The sequence below is a fragment of the Adiantum capillus-veneris genome, chromosome 28, assembly GCF_014529385.1.
Source record: "Adiantum capillus-veneris isolate H3 chromosome 28, ASM1452938v2, whole genome shotgun sequence".
NCBI lineage: Eukaryota > Viridiplantae > Streptophyta > Polypodiopsida > Polypodiales > Pteridaceae > Adiantum > Adiantum capillus-veneris.
In genome coordinates this window covers 74540363-74561764 of record NC_140958.1, presented here as the reverse complement: position 1 = coordinate 74561764, position 21402 = coordinate 74540363, and the positions used below count along the sequence as shown (strand labels likewise).

Sequence of the window (21402 nt, the reverse complement as noted above, 5' to 3'; positions counted from 1 at the left end):
TGCAACCACTTGGATCTAAATGGTAACTCCATTTATGGCTCACTTGAGTGCTGTAAAGGAGTAACCACAACTAAGAGTCGCTTTGGTTTGAATGATAACTCCATTTATAACTCACTTGAGTACTGTAAAGGAGTAACCACAACTAAGAGTTGTCCAAAGGCATAACCAATTTTCAGATCTTCTAAAGGTACTCGATTGCAAGGAAACCTTGGCGTAACTTTGCATGCATTTGTGAGCCAGATTTCCTACTCACCTAAGTATCTTGAACAGTCCATAACATGTTCATCCCTAATGAAGGTTACTTGCCAACATGCTCTGTCTGCACACCTGGTAAGTCCTTGACGTATGAAAGTATTGACACTATCTACAACCCCATCACCAGAGGTGTTCAAAGTCGAATTCATACTTAAGCAAATTCTAGAATAGGGAGAAAATCATCTATTTAGAAATGCGTTGTGTTAATGTATGCTCTTAGCAGATCCTTTAGCACAAGATTACTCTTTGTAATCTTTGTAAGCTGCATATCCCCTTGGATAACTGACAGTATTGAGGTGTGTTTTCCTCACGGTTTACAGACAGTCGTCCCAAATGACTGGTAAACGGGAAATCACAGTAGTGTTTAACATTGGTGAAGAATCAACAATGTCCGAAATAACCATCGTGGTTAACTTGAAAAAATCCACAAACGCCCAAACTGAGCCATGACCTCTATTGGTGATTTAGTGGATCCAAAAGTAATCTCAAAGAGATAGTGCACATAGAGTGCAAAATGCTTCATAAGCAACAATCTGTGGAATATGCATGCCGTTCCAAATCAGCCCTTGCTAAACACTAGGGCCCATAACACCTAGTGTGCATGCATTTAACAAAAACTAACCGAACCTGTATATCCATAATGAGGCTTGACAATATGTATGGAAAATGTGATGCGCCTAGCACACATTAAAGAGGAATGTAAATAGTTCTGAAAAGAAACTAAATACTTTCACTTGCAATCTTTTTGCAAGCCTTGCGGAAACGTCTGAACCATAATAGAAGGTGAAACAGGGATCACTTCTAGGTACAAACAATGAAACTTTTTCATTTGCTATATGTGTAAACAACCATCGGTAATGTTGTTTAGCAATAATTGTACCTTAACAAGTCATTCTAAGTATCCGACAATTTCTCGCCGCGAAATTGCTCTTGATACGTCGTGCTAAAAATGGTCTAGAAAACAGATGTGACCAGCACTTAGGGACTTTGTCGTGACACCTAATTGAAATAATGGCGCCAGCGTCAGTCCAGAGACTCATATTCTCCACCTGTGGAATGTCTCATGTAAGGATGTGTAAAAAAGAACATCCTTTCAGTACAAGATGTACTTGGGTGTGGAGGAAGTGCAAAACACTCCGCGACAAGAGAGAGAGGGACCCTCATTATCTTGCTCCACACTGGCTAAACCGAACTCCTGGAGTTCCTAGACCATGTTGTATCCCATGTGACAACATGTGCCAAATTGAACCCTACAAGTAGGTTCGTAACATCATAAGGCAAAAAAATAGATTGGACACTTGGCCCAAAATACTTTGTGCCAACATGCCCTTGGCATGGCTCTGTAATAACATTCAAGCATACTTATACGTCTTGAAAAACCAAGCAAAGCATACTAAAAATGGAATAACACCAAATCAATAGATGCGTACCTGGAGATTTGAACGTAATGTTCACTTACCCATATTCAAACGGAGAGGAGCACGTCTCCTACCTGAAAAAACAAACAGCATTGCAGTGGGAACCATGGGTGTTGCCCTCGCAATCCAAGATCTTGGGTGAGAATCTACATAGTCAAACCCCTTGATAAGACTCTTTGTAGAAACTGCTCAACTAGCAGATAACGATAACCAACATAGTCAACCGTGTACAGGTTGATTGGAATCAACTTGAAAAGTGTGTTCGTCTGCTACCACGTGGTAGATTGCGGAATTCTTTCCTTGAAAGTATAACTGGGAGAGATCAACGGTGATCCTCAATGCAGATCAAACTGTGATCCTTAATGCCTATGGGATGATGTAGCAATCACCCGCCGGGTCTTACCCCAAAAAAGTATGTCCATAGACACTCTGTAGTGCTATAGAGAGAGCAGGAGATCCACATAAGTGAACTTCCGAGCTCTTATGGACAGCCATGCTGTCACAACTGATTGCTACATCTAGACTTTCTTGTAGAGATCAGCTGCGGTGGAGTTGAAGATGATCAAAAACTCAACTTAAGTGTCGCGTTGAAAACAAGTAGTGCAGAAATGACACCCTAAACATCCGTATTCACAAGACTCTTGCTTGTCCATTAACGTCGATGTGTACGTCCGGGGGTATATCTTGAAAATAAGCACCCAAAGAATGCCAGTAGTTGGGTCTTACCCTTGTCCGGACATCGACGCTTAGCCTGTTTGGCTCATAGCCCTAATGCAAAATAGTGTTCAATCGACGAACCGATGAAGACTAATTTGAGTAGTGCTAGCTGTGAGTTAGAGCACCTTGGCCGAAGCTGACTCACGAGCAGAATATGTATCAAAAACTTGTTATATTATTCCCTTAGAGAGAGAGAGAGAGAGAGAGAGAGAGAAGAAGAGCATGCTGGGCTGAGGAACTTTCCTTAAGGTTGTAGAGTGTATACCCAAGCTATGTGCCCTGACGCATCTTATGCCTGACTTGCAGCTTATTGTATAAGCAGTCCACAATTTTCTGGTATGACTCTCATCGAGAGAGGGACTTGTCATTGGCACTGTGCCTAGGAATCAATTTTTGGGTCTTTTTAGTGCTGTTGTGTTGACAGAAATAAAAAAAACACATTAAACAATCCATCACTTAGTTTGTCCTTGACAGTGTTTCGAGTGTGATAGCGAAGCGTAATCCATGAATTAGTGGAATTCATGCCACCCGGTTAGTATGCCGTGCATGCATAATTGTAAGCCCTTCAGTTTGCCAAACTGGCGTACCAATGCCCTTGATGCCAAGTCAATGGGCAGTATCGTGGCACACGTGCGAATCCTTGCTTCATGTGAATTTGTCAAAGCACTTTGCGTTACATAACCTACAATGTTTCCAATGAAAACATGAAAAACAAACATATTGAAAATTCGACTCACCTGGTTATCCCGTTGTAACCAGTCATCCTGAAAATTTTGATGGAGAAGAACTCGTTCCAGAACTGCTCATAGCCTTTTCTGCTACACGAGAGAGAGTTGTCGCATGTATATATATATGTCCCTTGTATCATATACATCCATCTGGCATGTAATGAAATAATCTGCAAGCAGATTACCAATTTCCTCCCAAGTTTGTATGCTTATAGCACATACCAAACGTGGGGAGTCTCAATGCAAGATTCCTAACTTGAAGCCTTGCTTCACAGAAATTGAAGCCTTGCTGATAGTAGCCAACTGAGGCGGTTGTTGACATGCAGAGAGCATGACAAAAAGAATCGACCTTGTCGAGGAATTTCAACTAAATGAGCTAAGACTGTGTGACAAGCATCCTTTGGCAACGGCTAGAAACAATGACAAGGAGTCGGCCATGCCGAATAACGTGCCTCCTGCATCAAGTCAAGCAGTATGATGTGCCAATCTCCTTGAGATTACAAAACATGGTAAATTGGCAAAAACGAATCGACCTTGTCGAACGCTTTTAGCTAAATGACCATGTCAAATATCTCCACATCTCGAGAATTATAAAAAAGTATGCATAATTGATGTATTCTCTGCTAATTTCTAGAAAAGATGACAGTAGGCAGTCATGCCGAGCAACTGGGCACCGTACATCAAGTCGATCAGCAAGCCAGGTCAATCTCCTTGAGATTCCAGAACAATGACAACTTGCTATGCTTTTGCATCAAACCGACCCAGCTGTTGTGCTCAAAGCCGTATAAGTTATCACACATACACCATGCATGATACACTTTCTAGTCTTGTCGGCCATGTTTGTTCGTGTACATGGTTGACCTTGGCAAGCGATATGCAAGGGCGTAACCATTGAAAGCACTTTGCTTAGCCCCAAAAACTTGTAGAACAGAGGCAACAATTGCTTGCCATGCCAAGAGTACGAAGAGATCTGCAAGATTTCATGAATGCAGAATGTAAAACAAAAATGTGAACTTGCTTACCGATTCTTCTCGCCCGCTTCGAGTGGTGGAACGAAGTCATCATAATCCCGACTCCGCTGAATTCGAAAAAACAAAATCTGCAAACTTCTTGGTCTTCGTAAGCAAGAGCAGCTTGAAAATAATGAGCAAATCGACAGTCGATGATTCACTCGAAAGTACGGTGCAAAGTCGAGTTGCCACTAATATGGTTTGCGTCGTATGCAATACACCAGTTAGTTTTGGCACTGGTCGACGAAGGTTTCAGTCGGCAAGAAGCTGAAATATGTGAATCAAACTGTAGACGCGTGCGATGCGGTTTGCATCGTATGCAATCGCCAAATCGGTAGAAAGTTGGCCAATTGATGGCTTGTTGAACTTCCAAAAACTGTGTGCAGCAAGTTCGAACTTCTGGATTTGCAGCAATTAACATAAATTATGATCGACGGGATCCCCCAATCGAAAAGGAAAGCTGTAGATGCAAGGGAATTCAATTTCGCAGGGCACAGCCCTTGTTGAAGACCCATGAGGGTTGGCTGGGTGTGAACGGCCAACCCCTAAGGGTTTTTTTTTTTTTTTTTTTTTTTTAAAAAACTTGACGAGCTCTGCTCTGCAGATCGCGGCCAGCTGCACCATAGCCAAAGGGCAAACAACTCGCGACACGACCAGAATTTGAGAGCCTTGAAGTGACGAAAATTCCTCCACTTGCCCTTGCGGTCCAACTAAGCCCGATCTCGAGGGATTTGAAGCAGGTCGAAAAACGCCTTCGTCCCCGACTAGGAGCTCCTGCAAGCGCTCGGCCTTGCCTTCTTCTTTCTCCTCCAATTTGAGGTTGCATGCACATGCCAAGCCAAAAACGGCTGGCTCTGATACCAGTGTAAGAAACTAGGCAACTAGGCTCTCTTGGATCCTCCTCCCAACCTCCCTTTATAGGTGGGCTCCTAGCCCCTTGCTCTAGACGGATCCCCTATCCACACTGCCTAGCCCGGCCCTTGGCCGTAGTCCTTGCCTAGCCTAGTTCTTAGGATACAGGACCCGTGTCCTGACATTACTTTCCCCTTAAGGAAGAGTTTTCGTCCCCGACTACATGCCAAGCCAAAAACGGCTGCTTCTGATACCAGTGTAAGAAACTAGGCAACTAGGCTCTCCTGGATCTTCCTCCCAACCTCCTTTTATAGGTGGGCTCCTAGCCCCTTGCCCTATACGAATCCCCTGTCCACACTGCCTAGCCCGGCCCTTGGCCGTAGTCCTTGCCTAGCCTAGTTCTTAGGGTACAGGACCCGTGTCCTGACATTATACACACTACTTTAGCCGCTTGATCATCTTATTTCTTCTCTCTTTGGTCAAAACCCCTATACAATGCCAAAGAGAGAGACTTTACAATTTTGGTACGTTTCTCTTCATTGGACACATGTCTAAACTCATTTTAGTTAATTTGCATCGAATTTTTTCCTTGTAGGGTCATGATGCCTTGCCAACCTTCTACTCTCTTTCTCTCTCACATGAGATTCCATTCCATACAGATGGATATGTTGCCAATATGATGTCTGGCTAGAACACAATTGTCCATGCTATATGAAAACTGGCTCCAGGATTTGCAGCTATGGCCCTTCAGAATGAACTTGAAGAGACTAAGACAAAGTTAGTGAATTCCACGAATGAGCTAACTGAGCTCAGACAGAAGATTCTCTAGATGACCATAGAACATACTAATGATGCCAGAATCATTTCCACTCAGCAACACGACATAGACAAGCTTCAGAAGGAAAAACAACGACTGATTGAGGAAAGAGGTTTGTTGAAGAAGCCACAACCAAGGTACAAGGCAAGTTGGAAGAGAAAAAGTTAGCTCTAAGTCTTTTATGGCCCATCGCCATACCCTGAGGCAAGTAGTTACAAAAAAATACATCTATCAATCTTTAGTAAACATTGCTGATCAAGAATCAAACCTTACATTGAATATGGAAGGAAAACAAAGTCTACTTGAATCTATGAAATCAGCCTTAGAGGAGAAATCAAAGCAATATACTGGTGCTCTTGTTGATCAGGTCTTAGTTGAGCACAATAAGAATCAAGACACCAATGAAGTGGAAGAAGTCCAAGAGGATGACGAAGACCAGGGAGAGGACATCGAAGCCGATCATGGAGATGATGACCAACCACCTGTAGCTCAACAACTGGATGATGACTAGCCACCTTGACTACAACTCAACCCTAAAGAGAGAGAGAGAGAGAGAGAGAGAGAGAGAGAGAGAGAGAGAGAGAGAGTTTATTACATTCTCTACTGCGCGTCTCTTTTAATATAGCATGTCGATGCATGTAACACATATACATCTAACTCGACAAATTATAAATTTGTTTCTGTTAATATCAAGTTCCAAGGTGCCAATGGCGCTTTAATACACCAATAGACCTCTATTTTTGTCTTTGCTATGTCGAGAAAAGCATGTTGCTAAGACTTGTATGCCCTATTGTAGGTTAGGTGATGATATATTTGCCAATGTATCTTCTCTTACGTATTTAGATATCTAATGTTAACGTTGATAGCTTCAATAGTGCTTGGAAAAATCTTTTTGCCCAACGACTTTGAAAGACCCACCTAGGGACAAATCTTTTTTTGAGATTTTTCCAACCAATTCTCCCGAATTGTGTGAGTGTTTTAGCCTTTAATATTAGGGCGTTGTCAACCAAAGTTAGACCAAGAGGAGGTTAACCATTATGACTACATTAGGTGATGATGTCTATTGTTAGTATATCTTGGTCAAGACACAGAGACAGCTGCAAGCAAGCAACAAAGAGCTACATAAGCCAAGGTGCCATTGCATTTCCAATGTCGAAAATGAAAAGGCTAATTAGACTTTCAAGCACTCATATCCTTGATCACATCAAAACAACTCCTCCCTTTGGCACGAGAAGCTTACATTGGCATCTATGGGCCTTCACCATCTTATCCATATTGACCTCATTAGTTCAGTCCATCAAGGCTGGTAGTATTGGCATTCGAAGGTAGGTGAAGGAGAGGACGGCATCTCTACTATAGATTAGGCGACGATATAATGTACACTAATATTGATAGATGTAAGCAAGCAAGAGAGTAGTCGAGACATGGCCACGTGAATTTTGAACAATTAAGTTGATGAGTCATAACATTAGGACTACATATCATTACGTCTTACACCATGCTAAAATTCTCGGTTAACGGCTTAGCTAGAAATTTTGTGATGATGTGTACTATTACACTATCTTGGTTGTTGCAACAAAGAGGTAGAGATGCAAGCAAGCAATATGTAGCAAGATTTCAAGACCACTTGCATTTCCAATTTTGAAGCCAAAAGACATAGGAATTTGGATGAATAGATGGAGTTTTTTTATTCCTTTTTTCTTTTTTTCTTTTTTGGTGGTGGTGGTGTGTGTGTTTGGGGGGGGGGGGGGGGGGGGGGGGGGGGGGGGTGTTATAATTAAATGGTTGAAAGGTCCTCCTTCCTTGCCATGCTGATGCTACTAGCATTACACCAAAACAAAATCCTAATTTTGAGCTTTGAAAGGGAGGTCGTATTTCCATAGTAGAGGCCATGCTTTTCTTTAGCCACAGCATCGCACGAGTTTACACTAGAGCGTGTAAAAATCTTATCGTTTTTCTTGCAAGCAAACTCGGAATCTAGAGAGGATTTTGCAATTTTAGCCGGTTAAAAATACATTAATGGTATGTATTGGCGATGATAGGCTGCTGAACTTTGACGCTGCAGTCCAAAAAGTTGGGGTCTGACAAATCCCATTTAAATTTCCATTCTCAAAAGTCCAAAAAGAATAGGGTTTCAGACTTCAGTTCTGGTGATGGTCACGTGTGAGTGGTGGCGTGTTACAGAGAAGTGGTTCAATGATGGTGGTGGTGGTAATGAAGAGAGAGGGAGGATTGCAGCTGGACGAGAAGGTAGAGACAGTCATCGATGGAGGGGCGCAAGTTTGGATCAGGGTCCATAAAACGGAGCTGCAGATCGTGGAGGTGAGGGGGGAGGTCTGGGAGAGCGCAGGTGTGGATGAGGTAGCCCAGGCCCCACACATCCACCTTGAGGCCATGGCCGATGCCTCCTGCGCGGCTCATCTCAGGCGCATGACGTGTGGGGGAGAGGGAGAGACGGTGCGGGAAATAATTGGGGTGGAAGGGCGGCTGATCGGGAGCAGGCGCTGGTGAAGAGGCGGATGCAGAGGCGCCCTCCTCGACGAAGGTGGCATCCTCAAAGTCGATGAGGAACCACTGCTCCTCCTCCTGGATGTCCCGCCGCTTCATTACATTCTCCCACCGCACGTCGCGGTGCATGAGGGAGATATTGTGCAGTGCCACCAGTGCCGTGCAGACGCATTTGAGCGCCTGCAACAGCCCCTCGACGGAGGCGGGCTTGATGGGCTCCCCTCGTGGCTTGAAGTCCAATGACAGCCTCATCTCATCCCATCTCACCAGCCGTTCCGCAAAGGGAATACGCTGCTCTGCCAGCACCTCGTACATGCTCTTCACTGCTGCCCATCGCCTCCTGCTCGGATACACCTTGCGCACATGGGACATCATCACCTCTACCACCTTGCAGCTGCTGCTTTGCACCCTGCTGTAGTCACTGTACACATTGCGCATCCCAGCACATGTGTCCGCCAGCACTGACAGCAGCTGAGCCACATGCCAGCACGGAGTCATGGCATTCATCCTCTCCCTTGGGTTGGACAGCCCAATGCTCATCAAATTTGTGCACACCACTTTATCAGCCTCGCCCTTGCTCAGTGCACAAAATGTCACCGTCATGCCCACTGCATGATAAGCCAGTATGTAGGGAAGATCACCATAAGTCCACAGTAGCTTGTTCACCAGAGACATCGCAGGATCGTCCCCCTGCAATATTGCGCATGAGCTGCTGCTGCTGCTGCTGCTATTACTCACACAAGCTCCACCTCGTTCTTCTCCTCTCCACAGGCACAAATCACGCACCACGCCACACATATTCACCCTTTCTTCATCATATTGAGAGCCACTGCCTATCTCACAACGAATCAACTCTAGCTCTTCTGCACAGAAAGCCTTCACAATACGGTTAATGCAATCGTCCCACAGAGCAACTAGGAATTCCTTTCCCACAGTGCCGCTTATACTCGTCCTCCTGATCAACGGAGAAACCATTTCATAGATGATCTCCCGGCAATCTACTTCGCTCGATGGAACAAAAAAGTTGTCCCGTATACCATCAGGCAGATCCATAAATACATCTGTGCGAATTGGAAATCGTAGATCGCGGGGTGGAGGCTCTTTCAAAATACGGGATAGATCAGAGAGGCGCGGCAGCCCCTGCTGCGCTGTTGATTTTAAGGAGTTGAGATAGTAGCTTGTGCGATCCCAAAGTACGCCAGCCATATTTGCACCTGCACAATTCCAACTAATGTTACCCTTTTGCAACATCTTTTGCAAACATCTAGGCTTTACCAGCAAAACAAGGAAAGAAGATTGGATCTCCCTCTTATTTATACATGAAATCACCCATGCAGCCACAGGGGACATGAAACGGGCGAAGAGAGAGGAACAATCGTAAATAATTCAGGGCTGATCGGCATAAGGTAGGTTCATTTTATCCAAAACCTGGCTGCCTCAAATTTTCGCTAATTTCAAGATTTTTAGTTGCTACGTTAAAATTTATGTACACTGTTCCTTCTCAAATATGGTTTCCACAAAGGGTGAAAAGGATCCAAAGCCACCTCCATAATATCATTCTCCCATCGTAATTGGCCGTGTTTTTTTGTTACACTACAATTGGGGTACCCTACAATTGGATCTGTTGCCATTTTGCAGATAGAAAGTGGCAATGTTTGCTAAAAACTGGCATTGAGGATCTTTTAATTTGTTGCCATTTTGCAGTTAGAAAGTGGCAATGTTTGCTAGAAACCTGCATTTAGTCGGTTAAATTTGTGGCTAGAGAACGGTAGGCTTCACAAGTTTGTGTAAAATCTAGTGGATCCTTCAAATTTGACCTGGAAACCGGGAGAGTTTTAAATGTGCGCTTTTTCACTTTGGTTAGAAAGACGGTATTTGCATGGTGCGAATACACAACACCGATCCTAATCATGCACATTCTTTGCACTCACGAATAATCAAACATTTTTTTCTTGGTACGGACAAAATTCACAATAAAATGTATTCTCGGCCAAAATTGAGCACACCTACTCATGCTATATACAGAAGCCTAGAAATGCCTATATTATGCTATTTATTGACATCAGGCTATAGCTAGAGGATATTCTTGTTGTTTATGGATCGGAGAGGAGGCCGCCTTATAAACGCTGAGGCCATATCATAAATATGCTTCCAAGGAGAATATTTAGTTAGCCTCCTCTTAATGCTATTAGAGATAGAGAGAACAACTTTGGCAAATGCAAGTAGCAGTTATCGGGTGTGTATGCCCGCAATTCTCTAAGTTAGGAGGCCAAATGGTGTAGCCAAAGATGCCCAAGCAGCATCCGTTTAGCTAAGGAAGTACAAAGGCGCATAGGAGCATAAAGATCGGTAAGACAATAGTTCTCCATTGAGTACTGCAAGTTGCACAAAGTTTGGTATGCGCTTTTCTTAAGTGCCCACAAAAACGTGCTTAGGAAAACCTAGAAAGGATCAAAATTTAGGAGCAAGAGTAATGCTCTACCTAGGCAAGGGTGTGAATTTTGTGAGCTGGGCTAGCAATGCCTTTTGATATATGCTTGAGTAGTTGTCCATATTAGCTTGACCCACTGCAAGCCATGGCCCACCCTCGTCACTAATTGACACACCCATAGGGAGGTGGGATCAATGGTCCACATTAGGCGTCATGAGGCGGGTGCAATCAGAGCCGTCCGATCGTTTTTTGAACTAGGTGTGAGCTAAGAGTGAACTCGGGAGGTATGTGCACCACACAAAATTTGGTGTTAACTCAGTGTGAACTTGAGGTGAGCTAAGTGTCAGCTTGGTGTGAACTTGAGAGAGTTGCACACCACACCAAATTTGGTGTGAACTAAGTGTGAGCTAGGTGTAAACTTATCCGCCACAACGTGATGTATAAACTTTACACACATACACACACCTTTCAACGAGTGCATGATAGCTTAGCGGTTAGAGCCGATTCCAAGGGGGACAGACGGAACGAGTTCAAGCCCGGGATCCGAAAACGTCGAAATCTTTTGCATTCCCTAGGCAATCCAACGGTCACGATCAACTGGCAATCGTGATCCGTTGATCCCACCTCCCAAGGAGGTGTCAATTAGTGAAGAGGATGGCCCATGCGGGTCAATGATCACTTCAATGCCAAGAAAACATGTCATTCGCCCATTATTTGAAATAGGGAATTCTTAGCCAAGCATTTGTGCGGTATCACTAATTAGTGGTCTCCTAAATTCTGTATGCCTTTAAGAGTGAGCCAGACATGGGTCTAAGAGGGCTCCCCATAGGCCCACGACCTAGGAGGGCCCATTACTTTTAGGCAATGCATTGAAGGGTGCTTCAAAATCGCATAGCCGCTATTTGTAGCCGGTCCAAGGTCATCGTAATGCAACGTCGCCACCTACAAAACTAGATTAAAGCCGTTGCAACCAGATGGAGCTAGGTATAATGGTGAAAGCTTGATGTAGGAGGTGGTTGAGACACCACACCCCCTTAACGAAACAATCACGATACTCTCTCGTAATCTTGCAAGTGGGCCTTTTTGGCAACGAGTACGTTATGGAGAGTTGTCGTTTGGTTGAAAGGCCCTTTAACACCACCATTATTGGGCCTATGGGGGAGCCATCTTACCATTTTTTGAAAATGCATGATAACTGGAACTTTGAATAAAGGTCTCCCTAGTATCATTTTGAATGATTTGTCCATTTTCACATCACCCTCCACATGGATCAATGCATCTCTCTCTCTCTCTCTCTCTCTCTCTCTCTCTCTCTCTCTCTCTCTATGTGTGTGTGTGTGTGCACGCGCGAGCAAATGTTGCACGATGATCGAGAAGGAGAAAGCTTTAGTCTTGCAAGCACGCACACACACAACTTAGAGAGCACACAATGAAGATGGAGATACAACTTTCTTTACTACACAAAATGAGGATAAGGTTTATAAAACATATTAGAAAAATATAAATACGAAACCGGTAGTAAGTGAGCTTGCAAAAGAATCAGAGGCTTTCACTGTTGATAGGCAGAACATGTCGGTGACATCCAACTATAGTACTAATGACAACGATCCTCATATCCGCTACTTTGTACTAGTGATGCATATAGGTGAGAGATCATCCAAGTGTACCATGAGTCGAGTTTGATGTCTCAACATGTAAGATATTGATATGGATAAGAGAATTAATGTTGATATGGGAAACAAAGCCCACATGATTGTCCCAAATTTGTCGAGAAAAGGATTAAAATGGCCAAGGTTTCTTATACTACATCTACAATTGATAATTGCTACACATCCAAATATTACTTTTTTAATGGGTGTTGCAAATAAATTTATGTTTAAAATTGGCAAGAAGCATCGGGAGGAAAATACAATGCTATCGCTCATGAAATACTTGAATGTTACATATAGAAGATGTTTATTTTCTTTTGAGACAAAGATGCTAGTAGGGTAAATTGGTTACACATATGCAAGGAATGTGAAAAATGCAATGTGTACTTTGGGCTATGTCTTTACATTCATTGGTGTTGCATCTTGTTAAAAATCTCAATTATAAGATTGTGTTACTAAATTTATCAAAAAGATTATGTTGCAACGTTAAAGGCTAGCAAGGGAGAAAATAAAAGCTTAGCAAGGATGAAATTCAACGCCTAGCAAGGAAGAAATATAGCTTGTTTATCACTTATTGCGGAATTAGGCATCACTATTGATGCTCCAATTTTGCATTGTGATATATAAGAGTACTATCCAATTTGCACAAATTTTGATGTCTCGTGCAAAGAAAGATTCATGAAGTTCTTGAGGACAAGCACATCCAACATGTTAGGATTGATACATATGAGAATCTTTCCCATCTTTTAACGAAATGTCTCTCCTTGAAGTGGTTGCTATAACACTATTGAGTGTTGACATCTAGACTTTACACCCTATATATATTTTTAGAGGAACATTGACCTTCACATGCAGGAAAGTTGTTGGGTCATTACACTTGTTGGGCATGGCTAACTACCCATCACTAGCGTTGGGATTGGCCTAGCCATGGAGAGCTATGGGAATACCTCTCTCTCTATGAAATGATGGCCATATAGTCTCATGAGGCATACATGCATGCATTTACATGACCCATGAAGACTACATAAAAGCACCATGTACATTATTCATTATGTATCTAATGCATTGTTGTCCACTATTTTATACACATTGAGCCTATGTCTTGATAGTAAGTGAATCCATTATGCTAATTGCTCATGAATGCCATTAACACCTTTCCATTGTTGGGCAAAAGAAAAAGTGGGACACCTGTATAGCTTTACAGTCCAAGAGCATTAAAACTTCAACCTCAGCACCAAAACGTATACCAAAACCACTCTTAGTATACCCCAACCAAAAGGCCTCTGCTCCGTAAAGAATTTACAAGCACGCGCCAACCCAAAGGACCATAGCACATAAGAGAAAACCCCTACCAAAGCACGGATTTACAGCACACGCCGACCAATGCATGTGAAGACAAGGACCTCCCCTTTCACAATTGAACATAAAAAACCCACAACTCCAACATCAAATCCACAATTCATAGATACATGCCCTCCCAATCTGTTTGCACACAATTTGCCGCTAGCTGGCTGCCATAGCCATAACCCTACAGAGAAATAGTCCTAACTTGAAGAGCACAACTCCAATTGGAGCACTCTAAAGCTTAAAAAATGACTGACAAGAATTTTGAAGATGACCAAAATTGAATCTGCACACCGTTACATGCAAAATTGATGCGAACAAAGAGCTGTCCCGGTACGACTACACGTAGAGAAGACAAGGCGAGGGTCAAAAATTGCATCCAAAAGCATCGAGGAGGCACAACGAGCTAAATCCATTCTTACTTAGATGTGGTATCAGAGCCTCAAGAAGGCCAGCACCTCCTAGTCTAATCTCTTGATCCTAGGTATCATCTTCAATTGTATGAGAATTTGGTTGCCCAACATTTTATCTTTTTCATAATTAGTTGCATTTAGGTTAGGTGATAAGTATTTTTTCCTTTCTCTCCCTAGCTTTCCCAAACCTCAAAGGGCATAAAACTTTAATGTTTTGGGGCCGTTTTTTAATAAAAAGATGAAGCATCAAAGTCAACTTGCACTAATGTTGGAGTTGAGGCCCCATTAAAGGGAACACATCACAATAGAAGGTAAACGGGAAGTGTCAAGCCTATCCCTCTCGGCTTCAATCCTCGTATCAACTCCCACGATCACCATACATGAGCCCTTGTAAGCTCATTCTCTTTTGAGCCATTTTCCTTGCAATCCCATTCTTGACTGCCCCTTGCCACCAACCAAAAGCTATTGAGCTCTACCCTTGGGAACTCGCAAGCTCACGTACTCCCCACTCAATTGTTGTACCCTACTATACCCCTCTCACCTACTCTTTGATCTACTGCATTTGGTTGCACTTTCGAACATACCATCGTGGGAGGTGCAAAACGCCAAGGAAGTCAGCATCGCGAGCTTGCAGAACGTTGGCAAGTTGTCTGCATCACAAAAAATCACTTCTAGGAAATGGTTCTTGACCCTCGCATAAAACCATATCCCATCAACAACCCATTATTCCTCCTATGCCGTGAGCCTCAAGCCACACCATCAATGCTGCCTAATGTTCTCAAGCCCGCTCTCATTGTGCCTATAGAAATTCGCCTTCATCTCCTGCACTGCCTTCTCTTGCACCATCTTCATCCCCTGCCAAGGTCAAGTCTTGATTGTTGGCCCGTGCACACCATGGTTGCTCTACACGCCATGACATCATGATCACCACTTATAACTCGTGCTCATCACCACTTAGCTCTCCTATCATATTCACCACACTGCACCATATCAAAGTAAGGACAAGAGCTTTTGGCTTTAGTGGTCGTTTCCACAACTTTGAAAAAATACCCCCCCTTGCAAATTTAAGCTAACTTTTAATTTTGCAAATTTGAAGAGTATGTTGTTAAAAGCTCTATGAAGGCCTTAATTGACTTTGGGTTTGGGGTAAAACCTTGCCCTAAGCTCAAATTAAGGGGGAGGGGCCCACCATAGCAAGGCCTCATTTCCTTTTCAAATTTTGAATAAAGTTCTTTTGTAAACTTTTGGGTAGACATTGCCATAGAGGATACTATCCCTCTTACCAGAGGATACTATCCCTATTGGTAAGAACCCCCATTGCATACCTACATAAAATCTCTCACAATTTGCATCATTTGCACAAGAAGCATGAGCCTCATTCTATTTCATGAAGATGAACTGAATGAAGACATGAAAACCAAGACATTGGCATAAATGAAGAAGAGTGAGCGCGACACAACAAAAACTTAAAAAAAGTCACGGAATCAAGCATGAAGAAGACGATTATGACACATGAAGCAGCTTAACTTTTACCCGTTCTATGATTGTGATATACTCTAGAATTGAACCTAAGCATGACTAAATGGCCAGCTTTGCGAACCATAGAGTAATGAATCAAATTGAACCACCTATGAGGTATCAATGTAGCCATCCCAAACCCTAGATGAATCAACTTAGAATATCCATGACTAGTTCAAGGGGGAGATTTTTGGGATTTTCCTAGCCATGGAGTACTATGGGAATACCCTCTCTCTCCATGACATAATGGCCATACACTCCCAAGAGACATACATGCATGCATTTCCATGACCCATGAAGATTGCATTAAAGAAGGTCCATGATTTCTATGCTTTTGGAAGCCTAGCCTTGGGCTACAATTAAAGCACCATGTACGTTACTCATCATGTTTCTATTGCATTGTTGTCTACTATTGCATACACATTGAGTCTACGTCTTGTTGGTAATTGAATCCGTTATACAAACTGCCCATGAATGCCAGTAACTATTGCATACACATTGAGTCTACATCTTGTTGGTAATTGAGTCCATTATAATAACTATCCATGAATGCCACTAACACTTATCCACCTTAACCTAATCCTTACACTAGCAATACTAACCTTAGGATTCCTTTAAATTGTCCAGAGGTGTAGCACAAACTCAAGCCTTTATATGAGCAAGGCAATAGCAAATCAATTGAGGTATGGCTATCAACAAATCAAGAGATCAATGATCGTATGTATCATGCACTGAGAAAGTGTCTAGACACTCTCTCTCCCAAGGGTGGAGGCCGCTCATGATCTTGTGTATCCAAAGAATTGAGGCTCCTTTTTCCCTCAAATGAGCTAACACCACGTCCCTTAGGTCTTTTCCTTCTTGTTGTCCGCACAATTTGAACCAGCTTTTTATCCACAATGAGTAAATAAGGAGTTGATATCTTTGTTGCACGGAGTGCTAGTGCTGCATCCATCTCTCCTTGTTGTTCTTATGTCTTGCACCCTCTCTCACTCTTGATTGATCCAATGTGAACTAAAACAGAATCCCTTACCACTTGTAATTTTAAATATCTATCATTTGTACTTCGATACCCAGTACATATGTCAAAACCCTTGTCACTTATAAATAATTCAACAAGAATAACCTCAACATGATTTTCTAGTGAAAAGTAGACGATTTATCAACCATTTCTCCTTATTGATATTCTATCTCAATAGCCAGGAAACTCAACTTATGCACGTAAAGAGTGCATTGGATTTTTGAACACACTGAAAAAATAATTTTGTAAAAAACAAAAGGAAAATAGATCTTACCAATGGATTGAGGAATCAAGAGTTGATAATGCCCTACACATCAAAAATTCCTTAATTAGATATAATTATGTGCATAGTATATATGCGATAATCTATTCTTGCTTCAATAAGTTTAGGGTTATTCATCTCACAAGCAATCAAATAGTAGGCATTTAGAATAAATATTTGCCAAGATTCCTAATGCAAAGAGATTGAATTATAGAATAGAAAAACAATGAGATCTCAAAAAATTTGCAATGTTCACTATTAAAAGTGTCACTACATTTTGTTAAGCTACGATGACCGCATTTTCAATCACATGTATCAAAGAAATTGCACAAGACCTAGCGATTTGATGTTTCTAGTCACTACAAAGGTATTCAAAATAGAGAAAAATACATTCCACTTAATTAATTAAGTCCGTAGCATCCTACGTGAGTCTTACCTCTCTGATTGTGTAAATACAAACTAGTTTTGTGTCTATAAGCTCATTTGGGTAAATCATCTCTCTTAATTTAAAGAGAGTCGCATAAACTTATTCTAAGAAATCCCACTTGAGCCATTTATGGACCTAAGGGAGATACTAACGACATTCTATTTAGGAACTTTTTAATTACTCAAAAGCAAAATTTGGTGCACAAAGACTGAAATTCATCTCGTAGAAAGGGGCACATCGTGCCACTTGGACATGCCATTACAACAAAGCCAATCTATCAACAAGGTAAACTTAGGGGGTTTATTTTCAGCTGGTTCCACCTACTAGGTCATATGATATTATATGCATTCACTCATGCGATATCTCCTCCAAATCCCATCCCTACATCCAATGCTAAAGTTGGGACTCATCTAAGGTCTCTCTCATCCCTATAAAAGGTCGATGAATGATTCGAACATGAAGCAATGTCAAATGAAGCTTACGTAGCCAATCCAACATCCACTTGATGTTGCTACCTTAGGCGACCCACACATTTAAAAAAGAGTCTCAACCTCCTAAACACCCTTGCCCACCCACATGTTAAGCTTCCCATCCCCATTGTCCTTATGTTCCCCTCATCTAAGCACTATTTATTTTGAACCCCTCTTGTGGAAACAAGAATACCCTACAAGCCATGTCCCTCGTTCTTCGTTCCAACTATTTGGAATGCATCCCCAAGTAAGGCTATGCCCACCTACCTAGCACTTTGGAGTTGGTGGCCTATGATTTTCCCACAGGGTTGATCTCATCAGAGAGGCTCAAACTACACAACCAATTGCGAGAAAACTCTCCTCCACCATAGGAAACCTTTAGACCTCAAAAATTGTGGTGTATCAATAGAAACCTTAGCCGAACTATCTCAAAGATTTTTTAGCTATGACTATATTTTTTGAGAATCATTCTTGGAAAACAAGGAGATTTTCTTTGTGAATTTTTGGCATGATAAAGTAGAAAATTAGCCCCTTTGTTGTTGCACTTATGTATCGTAAGAATAGCCCAGATCTGCCAAGATTAGGCCATCATTTAACTTAGATCAAGAAAATTACAAAACAATGAATCAAGACTCCATGACAACGGCAAATAAACCATAATGATTCAGGCATAATCAAATGACTATGATGATGTACGACTCTAGATTAGAGCCTAGGACTTGTGAATGGCCACCTTGTGAACCATGAGCTATAAATTCGTTGAGAATCGCCACGATGTATCCAGTAGAGAATCGTGAAGTGTTAAATCCAGTGGAACTAGCCATGATGTATCAGTGGACCATAAGAAGCTTAGATTGATCACTAAAGAGTACCATGATTAAGTTTAAGGGGGAGCTTGTTAGGGCAAACCACCTCATGGGAACCATCTCTTCCCTATGACACATAATATATGAGGCACGCATGCATGCATACATCCATGACTAATGAAGACTTCATTAAAAGAATTCCAAAGACTACATTAAAGAAGGTCCATGATTTCTATGCATTTAGAATGGTAGCTTTGGGCTATAAAAGCACCATGTATATTGTTTATTTTTATTACTAATGCATTGCTGTTTTTTTTTTTTCACTTATAGTGAGCTTACTTATTATTTGTGATCAACCCCACATACTAATCAATCATGAATGGCACTAGTACCTATCCACCTTAGCACTAACCCTTTTAATGTCCACCAGTAGGAAGATTGCAAATGCTATTCAAGCATTTGCAATCGTATGTTGGCTGCAAGGAGATGGGCTGAAAATTGCAGCAAATCCTCTTTACAAATAATTAGTAAGGATGTATATAAATTATGGCAACAACGTAATACCTAGAGTATGCCTAGAGATAAGGGAGCAGAGAGGGGTTCCAAAACTCTAGAGCACAAGCTTATCTTCATATGGGTGGGAAAGTTACTTATTGACCACAAGTTTAGCATATTAGGTAGAAAATGGAGAATGCTAATACACTTTTCTAATCTGCATGCTAGTGCTAGCGATACCCGCCACTATGTAATGACACATGCCAAACACTTTGCACAAAATTATGAAAGAGTATTACGACTTCCAGGATCTTATTATCGAATAGATTTTCGATATATGCGAGTCTTGCAAAGAAGCTCAAAATTTCCAATATAAAGTACACTACAAACCTTGAGTTGGAAGGCATGGTAGTGGTATGTCCACGTGGCCTATAGAGGTATGGGAACAAGACACGAGCCTTTTCTTTAAACTAGGAAGTTAAGATACAAGGCTTTGCAAACAATTAGTAAATATTTTTTGTGAAGTCTAGCAATTCATATTCCTAACCTAGGTTGTTTTATAATCTCAAAACTTATAAAACTTGCTACTACTTAAACTTAGATAAAGCCAAAAATAAAAAGTTGATGATCATGTTCTCCATTCTTGTTGTATCAAGTCCAAATTAGGTCAATTTTTTTCACATGCAATCTTTGTTCGTAGATTTTTTCTTTTGCTCTCTAAGATAATCTCACCAATGCTTTTGATAGAGCTTGTGTGACCTGCTTACACATTGATTGCATCTTTGAATAAGTATGATGATGTTCATGACTCTACATAAGGCCACTTATATCTTGCATTGTGACTTGTGTGCAGGTTTTGAACCCTCTTGTAGGAAGAGTATCTTATGTCCTTCGGATATAAATTATCTGTTTTGTTTAATACAAGCTTCACAACAATGGTAATGGTGAGCATTTTTGAGCAGAATAATAATTAAATTTTAAAAGGAAACTTTACAAAACTTGAGAAGATTTTAGATATTGCAGATTAGCAACATCAAATCAAAAAAAATAATAACTTATAGAATTTTATTGAGATTCTTACCTACATTACAAGATATTCACAAAGAGCTACTATAGATGTCAGTTGCAAGGACGGGGGACGCGGCCCATTTCTGCGGGGACGAGGCGGGGGACGTCGGGACGGGGACGCCATTTTGGGACGGGTCTTGGGACGCACGTCCCCAGTGACACCTCCAGATGGGACATGAGTAGGGGGCAAGCTTGCAGAGGTGGGAATTTTTAAAATTCAAATTTTGGGGGGGAGGCCTTTCAAACGTTCATTTTGGGGGGAGGAGGCCTTTCTACTTAAGAGCACCCAAGGCTCATACCCACCTCAAGGCTCATATCCAAACCTCAAAGCCACTTCCATTGCCCAAGCCTTACAACTTTGCAAAAGCCAAGTTGCCCTCCGCCCTTGAGTCTCTTGAGTGACGAGTCTCCTTCTCCTCTCTCTCTCTCTCTCTCTCTCTCTCTCTCTCTCTAAGTCGAAGGCTTGATTCCTTGAAAGCTTGAGCCTTGAAGCCTACCCCTCTTTCCTTCTCTTTGAGCTTTCTCTAAAATCTATCATCAATGGCATCTCAAGATGGATCCAAAGCTCCTCTAAGCCCTTCTCCTTCTCGTTCCTCCGGCCCTTCCACGGCTTCTCAACCCCCTTCCTCCGCCGACTTCATATGGACATGGTGGAATGAGGTGATTGCTCCCAAGTCCGGTGTTGGAGGTGAAAGCAAGCCATGCAAGTGCCGCCATTGTGGCTACGAGCGCAATGGTTCCGTGAGGAAGGTGCACGCCCACTTCCTTCACAAAAAAGGACATCACGTTCAATTTTGCCCGCAAATCGGCTCCGAAGAGGAGAAGCAAAAGCTCATAAACCTTGAGAAGACTCTTGAGGATATAAAAGAAGCCAAGAAGAATTGTACCAAGTGGCGCACGGTGAATCCCAGGGAGATGGCCACGACGGCTTTCATCCGAGCATCGACATCCCCTTCTTCGGCATCATTTTGTGCATCAATCAGCACCGACAACGATTGCCCACCTCCACTTTCTCCATCTTTCCCTCATTGTTGTCCACTCAAGCAACAAGCAACTCTTGGAGATAGTTGGAAACCGGTCTTGAAAGAGGAGGTAGATGTCATCCTAGCAAGATTTTTCTACCACGACCATATTGCTTTCAATGCAATACGGTAAGCTCTATAGATTTTAACTTAAAAGGCTTAAGCTTTCATCTT

At 42.1% G+C, this 21402-nt stretch overlaps 1 protein-coding gene across 1 annotated transcript in view; it reads right to left on the bottom strand.

Moving 5' to 3' along the window:
- Nucleotides 1-7732: 7732 nt before the first annotated feature.
- The window catches only part of LOC147420693 (Protein kinase superfamily protein), a 42481-nt gene continuing 28811 nt past the window's right edge, over nt 7733-21402 (bottom strand). Inside the window, exons 3-4 of the mRNA XM_086504296.1 lie at nt 16953-16985; nt 7733-9519 (exon numbers count right to left, since the gene is read on the bottom strand). Coding sequence (XP_086360422.1) covers nt 7991-9519; nt 16953-16985 — 1562 coding nt within the window. The 3' untranslated portion in view covers nt 7733-7990. The remainder of the gene's footprint in view (nt 9520-16952; nt 16986-21402) is intronic.